Source organism: Trichoderma breve, chromosome 1, assembly GCF_028502605.1.
Source record: "Trichoderma breve strain T069 chromosome 1, whole genome shotgun sequence".
Taxonomy (NCBI): domain Eukaryota; kingdom Fungi; phylum Ascomycota; class Sordariomycetes; order Hypocreales; family Hypocreaceae; genus Trichoderma; species Trichoderma breve.
The window spans coordinates 1,071,900-1,088,740 of record NC_079232.1 but is presented as its reverse complement, the minus strand read 5'-3'; the positions used below and the strand labels follow the sequence as shown (position 1 = coordinate 1,088,740).

The 16,841-nt window shown below is 49.1% G+C and overlaps 4 protein-coding genes across 4 annotated transcripts; 1 reads left to right on the top strand and 3 right to left on the bottom strand.

The window, feature by feature from the left end:
- Nucleotides 1–126: 126 nt before the first annotated feature.
- Nucleotides 127–5,490, bottom strand: T069G_00364 (ABC transporter domain-containing protein; the record flags this gene model as incomplete). Its single annotated transcript, XM_056167574.1, has 17 exons — nucleotides 127–379; nucleotides 445–918; nucleotides 987–1,463; nucleotides 1,518–1,659; nucleotides 1,723–1,787; nucleotides 1,848–1,898; nucleotides 1,959–2,030; nucleotides 2,080–2,200; nucleotides 2,256–2,609; nucleotides 2,671–2,833; nucleotides 2,891–3,222; nucleotides 3,307–3,645; nucleotides 3,720–4,236; nucleotides 4,298–4,527; nucleotides 4,590–5,118; nucleotides 5,184–5,314; nucleotides 5,391–5,490. 17 exons carry the CDS (start codon nucleotides 5,488–5,490, stop codon nucleotides 127–129), a joined length of 4,350 nt encoding a protein of 1,449 aa, XP_056032890.1.
- A 930-nt stretch (nucleotides 5,491–6,420) lies between these two features.
- T069G_00363 (major facilitator superfamily domain-containing protein) lies at nucleotides 6,421–8,115 on the bottom strand (the record flags this gene model as incomplete). Its single annotated transcript, XM_056167573.1, has 3 exons — nucleotides 6,421–7,345; nucleotides 7,422–7,677; nucleotides 7,749–8,115. The coding sequence occupies 3 exons, from the start codon at nucleotides 8,113–8,115 to the stop codon at nucleotides 6,421–6,423; spliced, it is 1,548 nt and encodes a 515-aa protein (XP_056032889.1).
- Nucleotides 8,116–9,115: 1,000 nt separating this feature from the next.
- Nucleotides 9,116–10,079, top strand: T069G_00362 (uncharacterized protein; the record flags this gene model as incomplete). The annotated part of the gene is made up of 2 exons (XM_056167572.1): nucleotides 9,116–9,374; nucleotides 9,448–10,079. The coding sequence occupies 2 exons, from the start codon at nucleotides 9,116–9,118 to the stop codon at nucleotides 10,077–10,079; spliced, it is 891 nt and encodes a 296-aa protein (XP_056032888.1).
- A 231-nt stretch (nucleotides 10,080–10,310) lies between these two features.
- Nucleotides 10,311–11,021, bottom strand: T069G_00361 (uncharacterized protein; the record flags this gene model as incomplete). Its single annotated transcript, XM_056167571.1, has 1 exon — nucleotides 10,311–11,021. One exon carries the CDS (start codon nucleotides 11,019–11,021, stop codon nucleotides 10,311–10,313), a length of 711 nt encoding a protein of 236 aa, XP_056032887.1.
- Between the last annotated feature and the right edge of the window lie 5,820 nt (nucleotides 11,022–16,841).

The following is a 16,841-nucleotide window of genomic DNA, read 5'->3' as shown; positions in this document are numbered from 1 at the left end:
ATCAATATAGAAGTTTATATATTTTTCATAATTCTGTTATAAATCTATCAAGGCTATTACTAAACGTAGATTAATTATGGTTTTCTAATTAGATTCGTAAACTCGTAATCGTACAGCGAGGACCGTTTATTCTCGTGAAATTTCGTCTGAACTCCTCCTCTTGTTTGTTTTATCGGAAGCGTAAAGCTTCGAGAAAGCACCGCCCTTCAAGAGCAGTTCCTCAGGGGCGCCAATCTCCGCCAGCGCTCCGTCTTCGAGAACGGCGATTGTGTCGAAATCGAGTAATGAGTCGAGACGATGCGCAATCATGATGACTGTGCGGTCTTTGAACTCTGATTTGATGACAGCTTGGATTTGGGCGTCGGTTTGGTTGTCGATACTGTGTGTATATGGTTAGCTTTTCTGTTTGCTGGGGTTGTAAGGTTGAGGGCTGGGGAAACATACTTGCTCGTTGGTTCATCGAGGATGAGGATGCTGCTCTTCTTCAGAAGTGCTCTTCCAAGACAAAACAGCTGTCTCTGTCCGTGAGAGAAGAAATTCTCGTCCATCTTCTCGTCAAGAGGATTTTTATCCGCGTCGATTTTAGAAGTGATGACATCCCAGATAGCAGCTCGCTGCAGAGCGCTAACAATAGCATCGTCGGAGTGAACGCCAAGGGGATCGGCGTTGAACCGGATCGTGTTTGTGAAGAGGAAAGGATCTTGGGTGAGACAGCTGAGCTTCTGGCGGATGAGGGGCTTGGGGACCCTGGCGATGTCCTGGCCGTCGAGGAGGATCTGGCCGGCGGGGGTGTTGGCCATGCGGAAGAGGGCTTGGATGAGGGAGCTTTTGCCGCTGCCGCTGCGGCCAACGAGGCCGAGCTTTTGACTGGGCTTGATGGCGATGGAGATATTTTGGAGGACGGGGTGGGATGTTGAGCTGTGGAAGATGAGAAATTAGCTTCTTGGTCTTTTGATGTAAAAGGGGTGAGGTTAAAGGATCCATACTCGTATTGTACGGATAGATTGACGAATTCGAGAGAGCCTTGAGCAGGCCATTCCTCAGGGGGCGTGTAGTTTTCTTCGGGGAACAGCTCTGAAGGGGTAGTTTCTTCAAAGGTCTTGATACGAGTAACAGCTCCGAGCGATGTTTCCAGCTGAGACCACGCGAGGATAATGCCCTTGAGATTGAGACCCAGGCTCATCATGTTGACGAGCGCAACACCAAGGAGGGATGGGTTAAGCTTTCCCCTCAGGACGACGGCGAAGACAACAAGCAGAACGGTGAGGACTGCGACCACGAGATCGAGTACGAGGGTGAGCCATCGCTGGATACAGTTGAGAAGATAAGAAGGCTTTTGTGCATTGTCGAGAAGGGACAGGTTTTTGTGCGAGTAGGGGACAGTCCAGCCAAAGGCGCGGATTGTTGCGAGGCCGTTGATGGATTCGAGGAAGTGGGAGTATAGCGGTGCCTTGTGCTCGATCCTGAGAGTAGATGGTTAGTTCATTATGCTTTATGACATGTTGAGCAGTGCTTACTCTAGAATACGGAGTTGCTTAGATGTTCGGACGTAGAAGCGTTGGATCATGAGGAGGACGATGATGACAAAGGGCAGGGATGCGGCGAAATAGCCGACGGCTCCAACTGCCAGCCCTGTTACACCGATACAAGTTGATATATCTGTAATATCAAGTTAGTTGTCATCGTAAGTTTAATTACGAGTATGTGTAAAGGAGGAATTACCAAAAAGGAAGATGGCGAGGGCGACAGGAAGGTCAATGTCTACCAGACGCAAGTCTTGACTGAATCTATTTTCAAGATGACGAGTTAGCACCACTGACGGGCGGTTCTTGTAGAGGGAAACGTGCCTGTTGATGAGTGAACCAGTTTCAGAATTAGAAAGAAACGACATGGGAGCCCTGATACCATGTTAATTCCAACGCTCTGAAGAGCAAACCAGCTTCGAGTCTAGGACTTACTTCATGACTGCGTTCAAGATTCTGCTGTGGAATTTTTTGCTGACTGCTGGTCCAAGGATAATCAAAAAATGCCTAATACGTTGTCAGTATGTGTAAGTTTGTTAGTCAAGCTTGAACTTACATGATTGCCAGAGAAATAAGCACAGCTTCTATGACGGCCATGACTGTAAAGATGCTCAACCAGTATCCGACATCGTTACTTGAGCGTCCTCGACCGTCACCCCACCATGTAAGCCAAACAGCTACAGAAATTCGTTAGCGTTGAGACGAATAGTTGATCTATAAAGAAGAACTCACATCTGAAAGTCGACGAAAATGCCTGCCCGACCACGTATGCACCACCAACAGCCAAACTAAGGGGTCGCATCGCGCCAAAGTAGTACTTGAAAGTGCTGCGGTCACTTGAAACTGACCCTTGCTCTACCATTTCTTGCTCTACTTCTTCTTCCTCGATGCTCTCAATGCTCTTTTCAATCTCTTCGGTGTCCTTTTTAGAAGCAGTTTCGCTGTCGCTGTCGGAATGAGGATCTGTGACGTCGAGGCTCTGAACGTATTTGCCGCTCTCCTGAAGCTTTGCGAAAGTTCCTTGCTCGATGACTTGGCCGTCTTGTCCTAGGGCGATGATGTGGTCGGAACTGGGCAGAAGATGAACTAGAGATGTTGTTTAGAGTCTTATTCCGATACTCTTAATGATATTAGTGCTAAGACTTACCAGAGTGTGTGGCAAGAATCACTGTTGCGCCACTGCGTCGGAGGAGGCCATCTTTGCTGAATACACGAGCAAATACGATACGCTCCGTTGCCTTATCCAGAGCACTAAAGACGTCGTCAAAGATGGCTACCGGCTTTCGAGCGTATATGGCACGGGCAATTGCCTGCAAGTAGTTAGCCTCCTATAAGTCCATACGAATCAATAGATTAAATGCACTTACAAGTCGTTGCTTCTGGCCTCCGCTGAGCTTCACTCCTTTGTCTCCAACAACTGTCGCAATTCCTTCTGGCAGCCGACTAAAGTCCTGAGTCAAGTCACAAGCTTCTACAACCGTATCGAACCATTTGTCCTCAAAGTGCCCAGATTCAGCCACAATATTGTCCCGGATTGTCGCATTCATCACCCAAGGAGTCTGGTCGCAGAAAGCAATACTGGGCGTCGATAACGAGACTTTTCCGCCGGTCGAGGATGTTTCTCCAAGAATGGCCTTGAGCAAACTTGACTTTCCCGAACCAATTGGACCAACAATCATGGTGAGGGATCCCGATTGTGCTTGTGAGAAGGACACGCTAATGTTGCTCAACACTTTCTTTTCCTTCCAGGCAAAATCTCCTCCAGCAATAGAGACGCGGGCACCTTTTTCGTTATCGCGATCAAGCGTGCGAAGTTCAATACTGCTTCTTTGTGACCCGGCTTCTTCGCTCTTTGTTGAAAGTCCCGGTTGTGCGCAAATCTCACGGCTATCAACTCTTTCGTTAAGCAGTAGAAACTCCTGGATACGCTTAAAACACCCAAATGCAGCATAAGCGGACGAAATGTTGCCGAGGAGGAAGCTGAGGGGGTTGATCATGACGTTGAGGATAGAAAGCGCCGTGATGGCCTGTGATGCGGAGAAGGACTGGTTGTCACTGAGTTTGGCGACGATGGCGTAGGCGCCAAAGGTAGCAGCCTGGGTAAGACTGACGTTTGCGTTTCCTGGCAAATATCACAAAGATTGGTTAGGAATGCTTGGAAGGAGTGGTTGAATAAGAGACAAGACATCAGCTTACCGACGGTGTTGGCCCACACAATCATTTGTCGGTAGTGTTTGCCAACGTTCAAATCTTGGTCACGTTTGTCTTCAAGAAGGTCAGTGAAACGCTCAGTATATCCAAGCATCTTGACGGCTTTAATAGAGCCGAGCACTTCAGAGGTAAAGTTGATGCGGGCCTGTGTTGCTTTCTGGTAAACTGTCTGGCGTTTGACCAAGACTTTTCCAATAAACCAGCACAAGACGATTGATACTATAGCCATAACGATGGGAGCAACACAGACAGCGCCCAGCTGTGCGTACAACATGTAGACGGCGATACCGACGGTAAGTGTATTAGCCCAGCCTTCGATCAGCAAGGCGTTTGCTCGCTCGGCTAGAGTCTCAATGTCGTTGCCCATAAGCGTAACAGCTGAAGATTCACTCAGTTCGCTTGCCGAGAGCCTCAACATCTTGCGGTAAATCAGGCCAATCAAGCCTCCTCGAATCATGGCGCCAACTCGAAAGGTGAGGTGTTCGTACCACGCCGTCAAGATCTAGTTTCATGAATTAGCCTTGATTTAAAGAAGATTTCTGGTTATTGAAGTATGAACGCACAGCTGATCCAACAAAGACGAGAGCAAAGGCACCAATCAATCCGTAGCCGATGTTGTCAGAGTGATCGTCCTTGGGCATGGCGAGAAATCGAAGCGCTTGGGACACGAGGAAGGGCTGCGCAATTGTCAAGGCAACCGTAGCCAATCGAGGAAGAGCAATGCCAGCGATTTCGAGCTTGAGGATCCAGACAGTGTTGAGAAAGAGGGATGCCTTTCGTCCATCGCGGGTGACTTCACATGCGTCAGTTATGAAGAGAAAAAATGTGTAAAGCCAGTCGACCCTGAAAACATACCCTTATCCCATCTCTTTGTGAAAATAACAGCCAGCTTCTCAGAAGAGAGTTTCTCGTAAATAGCGGGAAGGTCGTGCATTGTCAAAACGGTAGCCCAGCCAGAAATAAGCAGCGAGTTGAGCCAGATGAAGAAGCCGCGGTTAAACGGACCGCTGGTGCTCTCCGTTGACGGTTCCTTGCTCGAGTCTACCAAGATCCTCCTCTTCTCGACATTTTCCAGCACTAGCAAAGCCAGCTTGAGAGCGGTTGAAGTAGATAGCACTGCCGCATACGCGACATTCACAGACAGGAGCCATTCTGTTCGTAACCGAGCAGCGTCGAAAAGAAGTGACGTGAAGAGATACGAGGTAAGGAGGAAAGATGGGCGTATTGATTTGACGTGTTCGATGTGCGAGAGGAGAACGATGCAGCACGCGGCGATGAGGTTGAGAATGGCGGCGGCGAGGGAAAATCTGGTGTTGATGAGTCGTGAAGAGGCGACGATGGCAAGGGCGCCGACCTGGATACCTGCATATGCACTTGACGCGATCTTTTGAAATAGTTAGAGATATATACTGATACGAAGCCTCGAAGTTATAGAAATGGTGAACCGACTAGTTTTGGTGTATAAGCTGATCGCCGCTTCGCCTTGTCGGGAGTTCGTAGGAGGTAGAAGGCTCGTGGAATGGATAATAGGAGAAACAGAGCAGCGGGGAGCGTGGACAAGATGCTCTCTTCAAACGACACTGTACAGCAAAATCAAAATCAGCAACCGCGTATAATGAATGGCTTTCCACTGGATTTCATCGGGACGTGTCGCACGTGTAAAGTCGAAGCCACCTCGACAGCCATCGGCCCAAACCGCCGGGCCGAAGAAGCCATCACCACACGCCGTGGCGTTGTAAGACCGGTGGCGAATCATTTCTAAAATCAAAGTTGCAACTTATTTGTAAATTACCGTAATAATTCCATCGTCGCACAACTCTCTTTAAAGATGTCTATACTGTAGGGCTGAAGGAAAAGTACATCATTAATAGGCGGGACTTGAATGTTTATAATAAAGTCAAAAAGGAGCTTTCTAATCATTCCCTAAATGGATCTATGGACCTATCAAAGACGCACGTATGCCGCCGCCTAATCGCCAGCTAACAAAAGATCCAATCCAGGCGTGGAGCATATCGCGAAGCGGTGCTGACGACGGTACGGTAAACGTACCCGTAGAGCTTCTCCGAGTCATAACTAACTAACTGGTCATCTTTTTTTCTCTCCCAACGCCAACCCTAGTCGTTATCTACAAAGGATCCAGATAGAGAGAGCTTCGCTTGTCCAGTATGACTCTTCGGGTTTTGCCCCCGTAGTTTGCCCACGTACGAGTAGTTGCCCGGCGGCTCTAGTTCCGGGGCCGGGCTCTGTGGGGAAGAGAGTTCCGCCTATTGGATTGGATCTTTTGTTTAAACTTATTTTCTTCAGGAACTTGAATGGGTTCTCGTCAGCGGCCGCGTGATTGTTGCGCGGCCTAAGGCGTAACTAACGGGTCGACTGGCGAATTCCTGTTCGGTTGGTTGGTTGGCGAAATGGAGAGACGCGGCACTAATCGAGTAGTTGGCCGACACCATTTTAGGCAGGTGAAATGTTGGATAGTCAGCATTGGGACGAATTCGGTTATCAAGCATTATGTTACTTTTACTCGTATATGCAGTTGGAATACGGAATCTCCTTTGTGACTCTGCTGCTTTATCATGAGGCTCACTTTGATCTTTACTCTGCAACTTACAAATTTAACCAAGAGATTAGACGGGAGACTGTCACGACTGCACTCATCTTGTTGGTTGAGCAGCATTTAATTCATACACTAGTCTTCATGAGGATTCATCGGCTCCTCTTCCCCATCTTGCTCGGCTGAAATCTTCTTTGCCGGCGGGGGCCGCACAAAGATGAGTCCAATCCAAGTAAGCAGGGACAACAGCGCAATGTAAAACCAGGGCAACCCAATCCAAATGCCCTTCCTCTTCATTCCCTGGTCGAAACACCACGCCAGCACCGGGCCGGCGATAAAAGAACCGATAATCTCGCTTGTGCTAACCAGAGCATAGAGGCGGGACACAAATTCAGGCTCGACATAATGTGTTATGGTGGCTCGGGCCAATGGACTGGCGGCTGCTCCAAAGGTCTCGACGAAAAGGCCAATGACGAAGAAGAAGATGTTGTGGCTGAAACCCTCAATCATTGCGCCAACAAAGAGTAAAATTGTAGAGGTTCGAGTAAGAAACAAATCCTTGTTAAAGGAAGTGTAGCCGAATCGGGGCGACATGAGAATGTCAGAAATCTTGGGCAGAACGGCCAACACAGTCAGATTGAGAAGTCCAAAGGGAGATAGTAAGAAGGTGGTCTCCGCAAGTCGCCATCCGAAGTGCGTGCTAACGTATTGGACAATTGTGCTCGTGTACGCTGTAAATCGTGCGGCCTGAAATAGAAACGTAAGGAGAACTAGGGGGATGCTTGGGTTCTTCAATAAGCCCAGGGCGTCTTTGAGGTCGGCCAAGTTTGTGACTATTTGCTGCTTAATGGACACGTCATTGTCGCTCATCTTCTTCGTTCTGTCCACCTGAAGTGTCTCGGGAATGAAGCAAAATAGCAGTAAGATGACAGGGAAACTAGCGCAAGAGGCTATCACGGGTATCCAGGGGCCGTACTTTTCCATCAAGAATCCAGTGAGGAGAGGGCCGGCGAGGCCACCAGCCGTGGCACCAAACGTAAGTTGAAGGAAACTGGCAGCTCTAGAGAAGGGTAGATAGTCAGTTCCCTGAGCATAGATATGCACCATGGTGTATGATTTCTTGAGGATGCCCTTACTTGTCCTTCTCAGAACTAACATCAGCAGCCATTGCAAAGAGCATAGCTAGCACAACCGGGATTCCGCCACCGATCAACAGAAATAGCGAGCCGGTCATGAGCAGGTAAGGATTCTTGCGGAGGGCATGCTGGGCAACTCCAAGCAGCAGCGGGCCAGAGATGGGCGACAAGGTCATGCCTCCGTAGGCAAGCATCATCGTCGGCTTGCGGCCAATCTTGTCAGCGAGTAAGCCAAAAGGAAACGTAGTGAGTAAACCTATATATTGTGTGAGCGAATAAAGTCAGTAAGCGCCATTATTTTCACTCAGGCAAAAAGCAGAGACGCACTCAGGATGGAGTGGAAAAGCCCCAGCCACCCAAGCAGATATGCCATCTGAGCCTGGATCTCATCCTTTTTGCACTTCATCTCGTCAATCAGATCCAGCGAGTCGTCTTGATAGTAGACGTGGCAGACAGTGTCTTCGATCAGGCGGTAGACGGGCACCATCAACATCATGCCGCTGGCAACAATCAAAAACTCCAAAAAGGCATACATCCTGACTGCCGTCTTTGGCGTCTTCACCTGCCAGCGAGCTGCCTTGAGGATTCGAGGCGGCGCCTCATCCTCAGCGGGAATTGGCTCATGCTGGCGCTCGCTTTCCTCTAGGAGCGGTGCATCCGCAGGAGTCTCAGTGTCCAGCTCGAGGTCCGACATGGGGGAGAAAAGACTGCGCAAAACCGGTTACGCATCAACTAAAAAGAAGAGAAAAGAAATGAAAATGATGTGAAAAAAGCAAATGCGCCCACTACATCTTACAAGTAAGAGTTGAGCACATTTGACAGGGGCAGTGAAAAAAATGGGGGAGATTGATAAAGGGTGGATATCCGTAGCTGCTCGGCTCTACGTGGATCACAATCCTGGTCTGCGATGCTCGGCGCTTGCATGTTGGACACTAACATGGACACACTTTATTCTACAAATATGCGCTGATGGAACGCGGCTGAATTGGCATTACAGGATAAAGCCGTAGCATCAAGGAGTCTATTCTGAGTTGCAGGAGGACTAAGCCAAGATGGTTCATTCGGTGTGCGCGGATGAGACGAACTAATAGACTGGTGATGCTGTGCTCAGATGGGAGAAGCAGCCATACAAGCACAAATGCGTGGGCAATGACGCGTTTGATGGGCTAAAGTTGCGAATGATGACCCGAGCTGACAGCGAATCGCATCTCAGGGCGAGCAACGGAAATGCTGCTTGTGGGAATAACGGGCTTTTTCACATGCGTCCAATGATGGCACTGGTATGGAGGGGCTGAAAATGCTACCTGGGGCTGTTTATAGTGAAATTGCTTCAAAAGAGATCCATGAGAGTGAGGCTTGTCTACCTAATACAAGAACTGGAAGATGTCTAATGCAATGCAAATGAGCTACTGAAGGATAATGTTAGTTTTAGAAATAAGAAAAATTAAAGTCCAATTCAACGAGTGTTGCTCAGTAAGCCCGTTGTCTTCTCAGTGAGAGCTTTATTTCATCAATCGTCATATTATGTATGACTTCAACCCCACTCAGCGTGACCGAATATTCCCAGCTTAGAAATCCTCACCTTCACTTTCTACCATTTCATCGTAAGTAGTTCAAAACATTGAGCTTCAAAATCAATTATACTCACCAAACCAAAGGAACCTGCTCGTGATATCAATTCTCCCTTCACCACCATGGCCGCCCCTCTTCGTATCGGATTCGTGCCGGAGCACTTTTCTACCCCGCTGCACTTTGCTCAGAAGTATTTTGGTCTCGATGCCACTCTGATCCCCTTTCCGTCAGGCACCGGCCACATGATTACAGCCCTGCGAGCCGATGAGATTGACATTGGCATTGGTTTGACAGAGGCTTGGATCGCGGGACTCGGAAAGGAAGGCGTTGAGGGAGATGGCGGATATCGCCTGGTTGGAACCTATGTTGAGACTCCCCTCTGTGAGTACCTTATATATCCAACCAACATGACAATGATCCCAACTCAAATTCGGCACTGACACAAACCCATAAGGCTGGGCCATCTCAACCGGAGCCAAGCGCCCCGAAATCACCGCCGTCGAATCCCTCAAGGGCGGCAAGATCGGCGTCTCCCGCATCGGCTCCGGCAGCTACGTGATGGGCTACGTCCTCGCCGACAAGAACGGCTGGCTCACCCCCGGCGGCGCGGAGCCCTTCTCCGACACCGTCGTCCTCAACACCTTCGAGAAGCTGCGCAACGCCGTCAACTCGGGCGAGGCGGACTTCTTCATGTGGGAGCACTTCACGTCCAAGAAGTTTTACGACTCGGGCGAGATCCGCCGCGTGGGCGAGATTTACACGCCCTGGAGCAGCTGGAAGATTGTCGCGTCGACGAAGCTCACTACTCAGGGAGGAGGGCTGGATGCTCGCGTAAAGGACCTGTTTGAGAAGCTGGATAAGGGCGTGGCCCATTTCAATGCCAACCACGATGAGGCGGTGGAGTACATCTCAACGAACTTGGACTATTCGGCGGAGGATGCGAGGGAGTGGCTCAAGACTGTGACTTTCCCAGCCAAGACAGAGGGTGTCAAGCCTGATGTTGTATCGGGGTGTGTTTCTATTTTGCGAAAAGCTGGAGTGCTGGCTGAGGGCAAAGGCATGAGTTCAGATGCAATGATTGTGTGACTTGACCATAAAAACCAAAGATAGCTGAGCGAATATGGAAAAATTATGAGAAGTTGATAATGTATTACTATCTAGATTAATATTACTTTATATGCCCCTACGCTCTGGGCAATATCGTGTACTGTAACACCATTATTAATATTATAAGGTACCATTCGCTTCCAAATGCCAATAACAAAGTCAATCATGAGTATTTCGCGGCGGTGATGCTGATGCTGTTCAAGAGCACATCTAAGGTCCGTACAGGCTCCAGTTGATGGAGGCGACATCGGCGTAGCAGTCAGAGTTGATGGCAAACTCGTGGCTAGAGTAGGATCCAGCAGGGAGGTCCTCGAGGGTGGCGCACTCGGGGAGCAGACGGACGGGAACACAGCCCTCGGGGATGTTGTGCTCGATCTGGCCGGTAGAGCTGATGGTGGTGGCGGCCTGCTTCACGACGTTGAACTTGGTGCCCTGGTAGTAGGCAAGGGGCACGTTGCAGATGACATAGGTCTCAGGTCCGAGGTAGCGGAAACCCTCGGGGAACTGAGAGATTTGAATGCCCTTGGTTCCAAGGCCGCCGTTGGCATAGGCGGAAGAGAGAGTCTTGGAGTCGGGGTCCAGAGTCAGAGAGATGCCGTAGGGAGAGAGGGGAGTGCCCTGGTCGGTGATGGTGGTGACGCCGTTGAAGCGACCTTCAGCGGAAGTGCCGTTCTGGTAGAAGATGCCGGGGTTGTCGCTCTTGGAGCCAATGCCGACCTCGTTCAGTCCAGCACCGACGTGGATGCTGTTGACGTAAAGGCCCTGGACGGAGGGCGAGAAGTCGAGAGCCTTGTCGGTGACGTTGACGACGAGGCGGAAGCCAGTGGACTGCTTGACGGGAGGGTAGTTGGGGACGATGTTGAGGGGAGAGGCAGCGGCGGCGCCGACAAGGCCAAGAAGAGCAGCAGTAGAGACAAACATCTTGAAGATTGTTGTTGTTTTGTTTGGTGGTTGGTGTTTGTGTGTTGTGTTGGAGACTTGGCTTTGTTGGTGTAAGTTGTCAGGCTTGTTGGATGAAGAGGAGATTCTTGTCTCCAACGGCGGGCAAAGCTGGACTATATAGCCGTTTGCGAGTCTCCACGATCGTCAGATGTCATCAGCCCAGGATCCAGCTTTGTCCTTGTACGTCCGTGCTGTCTTTGTTTCTCCTCAGACGGGCATTGCGAATTGCCACCTCAAGCCAAGGGAGCAGCTTCCCCTCGCCAACAGCCAATATCCCCATAACTTCCCATAACTCCCCCAAAGCACAGCGCCATCGCGCGTGACCGGATGCCTGTAAGTCGCCTGCCACGGCCGCCCGCCTAGGCCGCTTAGGGGAGCAGAGAAGCACCAAGGCTTGCCCTAAAGCCCCTAGCAGGTCAAGGCTAAAATGCCGACGGGGTGCGCCACATCTCGATGATCGGCAATGTACCCTTGGCATCGTCATGCTCGTATTCTGCCCTGCATGATTTCATGCGGTTTGTGTACAGCAGCAGCAGGTAACACTTTTTTGTCCCAACAATATGAATTGTTCCAGAATGATCTGATATACTCAGTGCAAGCATGTTGACATTCGATATAGCAGCTATTCAACTCAATCAACATGTCACAATGGTACATGTACATGGAGAATATCAATGAATTCTTCCTGAAGCAGTACCGCCTCGGCACTTAGTAATCGGAAGCTGTCTTCTAATAATACTTCCGTACAAATGGAATATGCAATTTCAACTCTTACCCAAAACACCACAAGATCCGCCCCGTCATCCTAATCGCCGGCATCCCCCTGCTTCTTCCGCCCCTCTGACGTGGATTCCACTTACACCAGCCGTTGAAAGCTGCCACTGCCCATTACGAGTACTTGACACCTGTATTTCGTTCCCGTGTGTCGTGTCACTAGCATGATTCCACGCACGCATCTCCGAGTGAAGTCGAAAAATGATTCCATGCAGGCATAAGGAGTCGACAGTGGAGCAGTGCTGATGGCATCGTCGCTGTGATTGATGGCATTTTATTTGTCTGGCGTTCGGTGCCCAACCATGATCCCAGCCTCATCGTACTCCAGGAGAGGCCTCACTGCGATAAATGCTTTTTTTGTCTTTCCCAATTCTCCGTTTACACGTACCTTCCGTTGACGCCGTTAGCCACGTTTCAAATCAAGCATCTTTCTACGGCCATTCCGATTGGGCTTTGGAAAGAAACGAATAGCATACAGCCGTATACGATCCTCCCATCGGCAATTATACCAGGCCAAAGTTTGACCCAACGGTGGCTGCTTCAATGTCAAACATACATATGCAGCGGCCGTTATACCCGGAAGACCGTGCCGAGCCTTGAGTTAGCTTGAGTGTGCAATATCGGAGCCGCAGATCACAAACGGCTGACCCGTCGGGTGTCTTTCTGTCTGGAAGGACGTGATGTGGTAATAGAATAGGAGGGACACGTTTCTTGTACGACCTTTTCTCAAATCGCTACGAACTGCTTCATTCATCATAGTCCGGACGAGAGATTCCGTCTGTTAGTGTTGTGCTACGTTTCACCTACAGCACCCGGTGAGCCTCTCTCCTGAATGCTCCACACTCAGCCTACATATGCCGTTACTACGTTATTATTATGTATGTGTGAAAGCATACTTGGCATCCGAAGTCCCATAAAACATGCAGACCTATTTCCCGAACTGCCGGCAATATTAGCAAATCCCACCCGCCTTGGCCATCTCCAGCTCATCCTGCATACGGTTGCCGGCGCCATGTCAACCCAAAAGCCGTCCCTGCGCCACTGTCATCGGGAGATATGCATCTAGAAAAGCAAAGAACCAGATTGTTCGGCCCGTGCTCCTCGTCGCCGCAGGCATTGCCGCCACGATCTCTTGGGAAGAGAGCCACAAATACGAGGTGGCTAAGACAGAATAGGCGGGCGGCACCCTTGTCATCCTAGTTGATATAGAACGAGTATACGAGCGGCCGCATGGCGCCACTGGCTGGTGTTTTCTCCGCGGCTCTCGCTAGCATGATGGAAGTATGTTGAAATAAGGCCTCTGGCTTGGTACAGCCTGACAGGCATCAACATCAACCCTGCTCACCGCTGCTTTTTCTAGAGCTTTCTGCCCGTACTTTGACTACCAGGGAGGATTGTTCATTTGGAATACGAGCAGAATTCCGCATTTGACATCCAATTCCAGTCTCCTGAATCGGAAGAATAGTCATCAACATTGATGAGTGAAGTGCGCAGACCAGCAGGAGATAATAACTCCGTGTTCAAATCCCGCGATGTCTCGACCAAATACACTCAACATATGGGCTGAGCATGAACAACACTTGGTTTATTATAGTTTTAACTAAATAAACTACAAACTAGTTCCCTTGACAATAGGGCTTCTAAGCGAGACAGAGCTCTGAATGAAAGTATTAACATTACAGGGTAACAGGCCAATATAAAATGTCCAACTCGATGAGTTCTTCCAAAACTGGAAAATCACTAATCGTAGATCATTATGTAGGGCTGCATTACTGATCACCTAATCTCGTTTTGTGTTCTTCTCAAATATTTGCGGTATTCAAGCTGCTGATCTCAGCGATCCAGTACTATTTTGAGTCTTGATATTTGTCTTGCTTATGGCTCTGTGGATCCAGTTGCCGGGTCGTTGGATCTAGAATATGACAGATAATCAAGGGCACCGCTAAGGTTCCACTGCTTTTACGAACAAAATAGGTTTCATTTCTCGATCTCGTAGGGGGACATTTCATGGATTAGACGAGCTCTACTGGGATTACACTCGTACCTACGGACGTTATCCATCTTACAACAAACGAGGACTGTGGCTACTACTTCGAAAGCCAATCTACGGAAAAAAAAAAAAAAAAAAAAAAAAAAAATGGTTTGTCCTTCTGTTTATACGAGATTAGATCCCACGAAGAATAGTTTGTAATGGCAAACAAGTAGTGCATGATGGCTGTGAAAGACGAAGCGTAATTGCGGCTATTGCGGCACCGTATCCATACGCGGAGGCACGGCTGCTCATCATTTCCAAACAAAGGCACTTTGTTCGAGCCTTTTTTTTTTGTCTCTTCGTATATCGGTGATATCACGATAATGTCGGGTTGAAAGGGCGGTATGGTAAAGGAGATGGAGGCCTTGGGCGCATCAACTCTGCCTCCTGAGTTGCAAACTGCATCATGTTACTCACTTCTTTGTAATGATGCAGAGTTACTGACTCACGCAAAGTCCGTCCTCAAAGTCCGTTCTCACGGTTCGAACAAGTCATGTTGATGAGCTGGACAGATATGGGGCTTTGGTGTCGGAAGCGTGCTGAGCGTGAACGTATATATAGCGGCTGAGGACGGCACCTCACATGTTGGCTGCAACATCTTGAGATGAGTGGACACTGAGTCCAGACGTAAGAGAGTGCTCAAAGCTGTGATCATGTTCCGTATTGTGGATATCCATATGTTTGCTGCACCACCGTGAGATGAGTGGACAATGAGTCCGGACGCGAAAGAGTGCTCAACACCGTGATCTCGTTGCGTATTGTGGATTATCGTTGATATACATCAAGTAGCTCGGATCGAAGTGTGGTTACATATTTAGTAATCCAATTGATGTTGATAAATGGCCCTTTTTTACGGCGCCTTGAGGTATTCTGGCCGCCGATTGCTGCGGATATATATTATCGTCAGCAATGAGAGACGCACATGCGTGAAAACAGATACCATGGTACAACTCCATGCTTCTCAAAATTGCTTATGAGAATATCGTTTCACCCACAGACGATACGAAAGCAAAAAGTAAGAACAAAAGGAAACTGGTGAGGAGTTGAGCTCTGCCGGCTTGTTTGTCAGCCCGAGTTGAGCATCACTCGCCCCGTCAGCTGGCCCATCCAGGTTCAACCATTCCGTGGGGGATTCCGAGTTCTGCTTCTCTAGCATCCAACCAACAGCACTTGCTCCGGCTTCTAGCTTAAATAACGCGTCATTTTTTTTTTGAATCCATGAGACGGCCTAGGCCTTGAACTTGACCCGAAAGACCGACGGGGATGTAGCAAGCAAGCACGGCCTCATATCTTCGGACTTGTCTCGCTGGGGCGGGCTCCTTTACGCCTCGCAGCCTCACATCACAATCTGTTTTCGATTTTGTAATTGACGCATAATCATCAATCGAGAAGCTGCAGCGGCATCTCTTGTTTCAAACATGAGCGGCAAACGGGCTGTATATTTGCGGCAATTCTGCAATACATGTATCATGTATGCTTCAGGACACGCGCCTCGGCTACGCAAGGGGTTCAACGCCGAATATGGAGGAGATTCGGCGAAGTGGGCATCGCTCTCAATGGTGGATTAGCCTGGGGGCCTGGCACGCGCGAGATTGCCGGATATTATGGGCTGAGGGGCTTTTTGTAACTGGCGCGCGCGGCTTGGGGCTTGCGGGGGCTCGGGAGAGGAGGTTCGGAGATTCGGATTCGGTGAGAGGGCGGGGAAGCTGATTTCGGAGTACCTGCATGGGCGGGATGGGGATGGGGACCAGGCAAGTTCGAGGCTATAATACGATGTGACGTGATCATTGGCGAGAACGAAGCCACAGGGCGCGATGTTGTTGGTGCCCGCACAAGCGAGTGGGTTGTCTTGATCCGTCAATTGGTTCTTTGTGCGGTTGTTCGATGGCTGAGAAGGGCTTAGATCTTCTGTCTCTCTGATGGCAGCAAGTGGCGGCAATGGAATGAAGAAACAATGGAGCTCCTAGAGCGATTAAGTTCAGCACCGGGTGAACTTTGCCGTAGGATTATACTAGAGGGGAGAAGCATTAGTCCCATGGAAATTGATCCGGGGCATCTATGCTGCGCTTAAATTGTACACTTCTATATTGAAAGTGATTCGTTTGGATATCCTAGTTGGTCAAGTTGAGCTGTTGATGAGTTCCTCTGAATCCTCAGACATATACATTGAAGAATACGCCAAGCTAATGGCTTGACATGTCTCTTCAGCTCTGGTGCTAACTCTAGCCTTACTTGGCCTCCGAGCTAGAGGAAGGCACTGAGTGGGTTCCTAGACCCGGTGGACCTTGATGGATACCGAGATAATGGCAGATGGAAACGTCCATTATCTTAACTAGGTCCTCTCTTCATACTATGAAAGTGATAGGAGCCATCTCTCCGTTTAATGCGGATGTCTCGGAGCCAAAGTGTCGACATGTCAGTATATTTGTACCTCAATTGGGTATAGAGAAATTATAGAAGATAATGAGTTACATACGCCTATAGAAGGCGGCTTCTACTTAGTAGTGTAAGTTAGGGTAATGTAATGGCTCGGATGTAAACAACTGATAAGATGTTACATGTGATTATCTAGTAGATAACGAGATGATGAAATAACTTGCTACTGTTGTTTTAAACTATTACATACGGGTCTTTGACAGGTGGAGCTTCCACTAACACTTGCCTCTCCAGATCAACCTCCTCAGATGTGACCACTACTCTACACTCTATAAGGGTATATGTCGCGAAAAGCATGCGCCTACCATTGAAACATCGTTTAACTCTAATGAAACCCTGTCTCCAGATCTTGTATGACACACAAAGATTGCAACATCCTAATGAATATGTAGTGGTAGTGGATATCACGGCTGTGGGTCTCATTGGGCAATCTGAACATCTACAAAGTAGCTAGTCGCTATCGGGCAGCGAGGTTGCCATGTCAAACCCTTCTAGAAGCAAATTGGTCGTACGATTTCTCGATCCCGCGATAGAGTACCCGTTGATATCGACCCGCT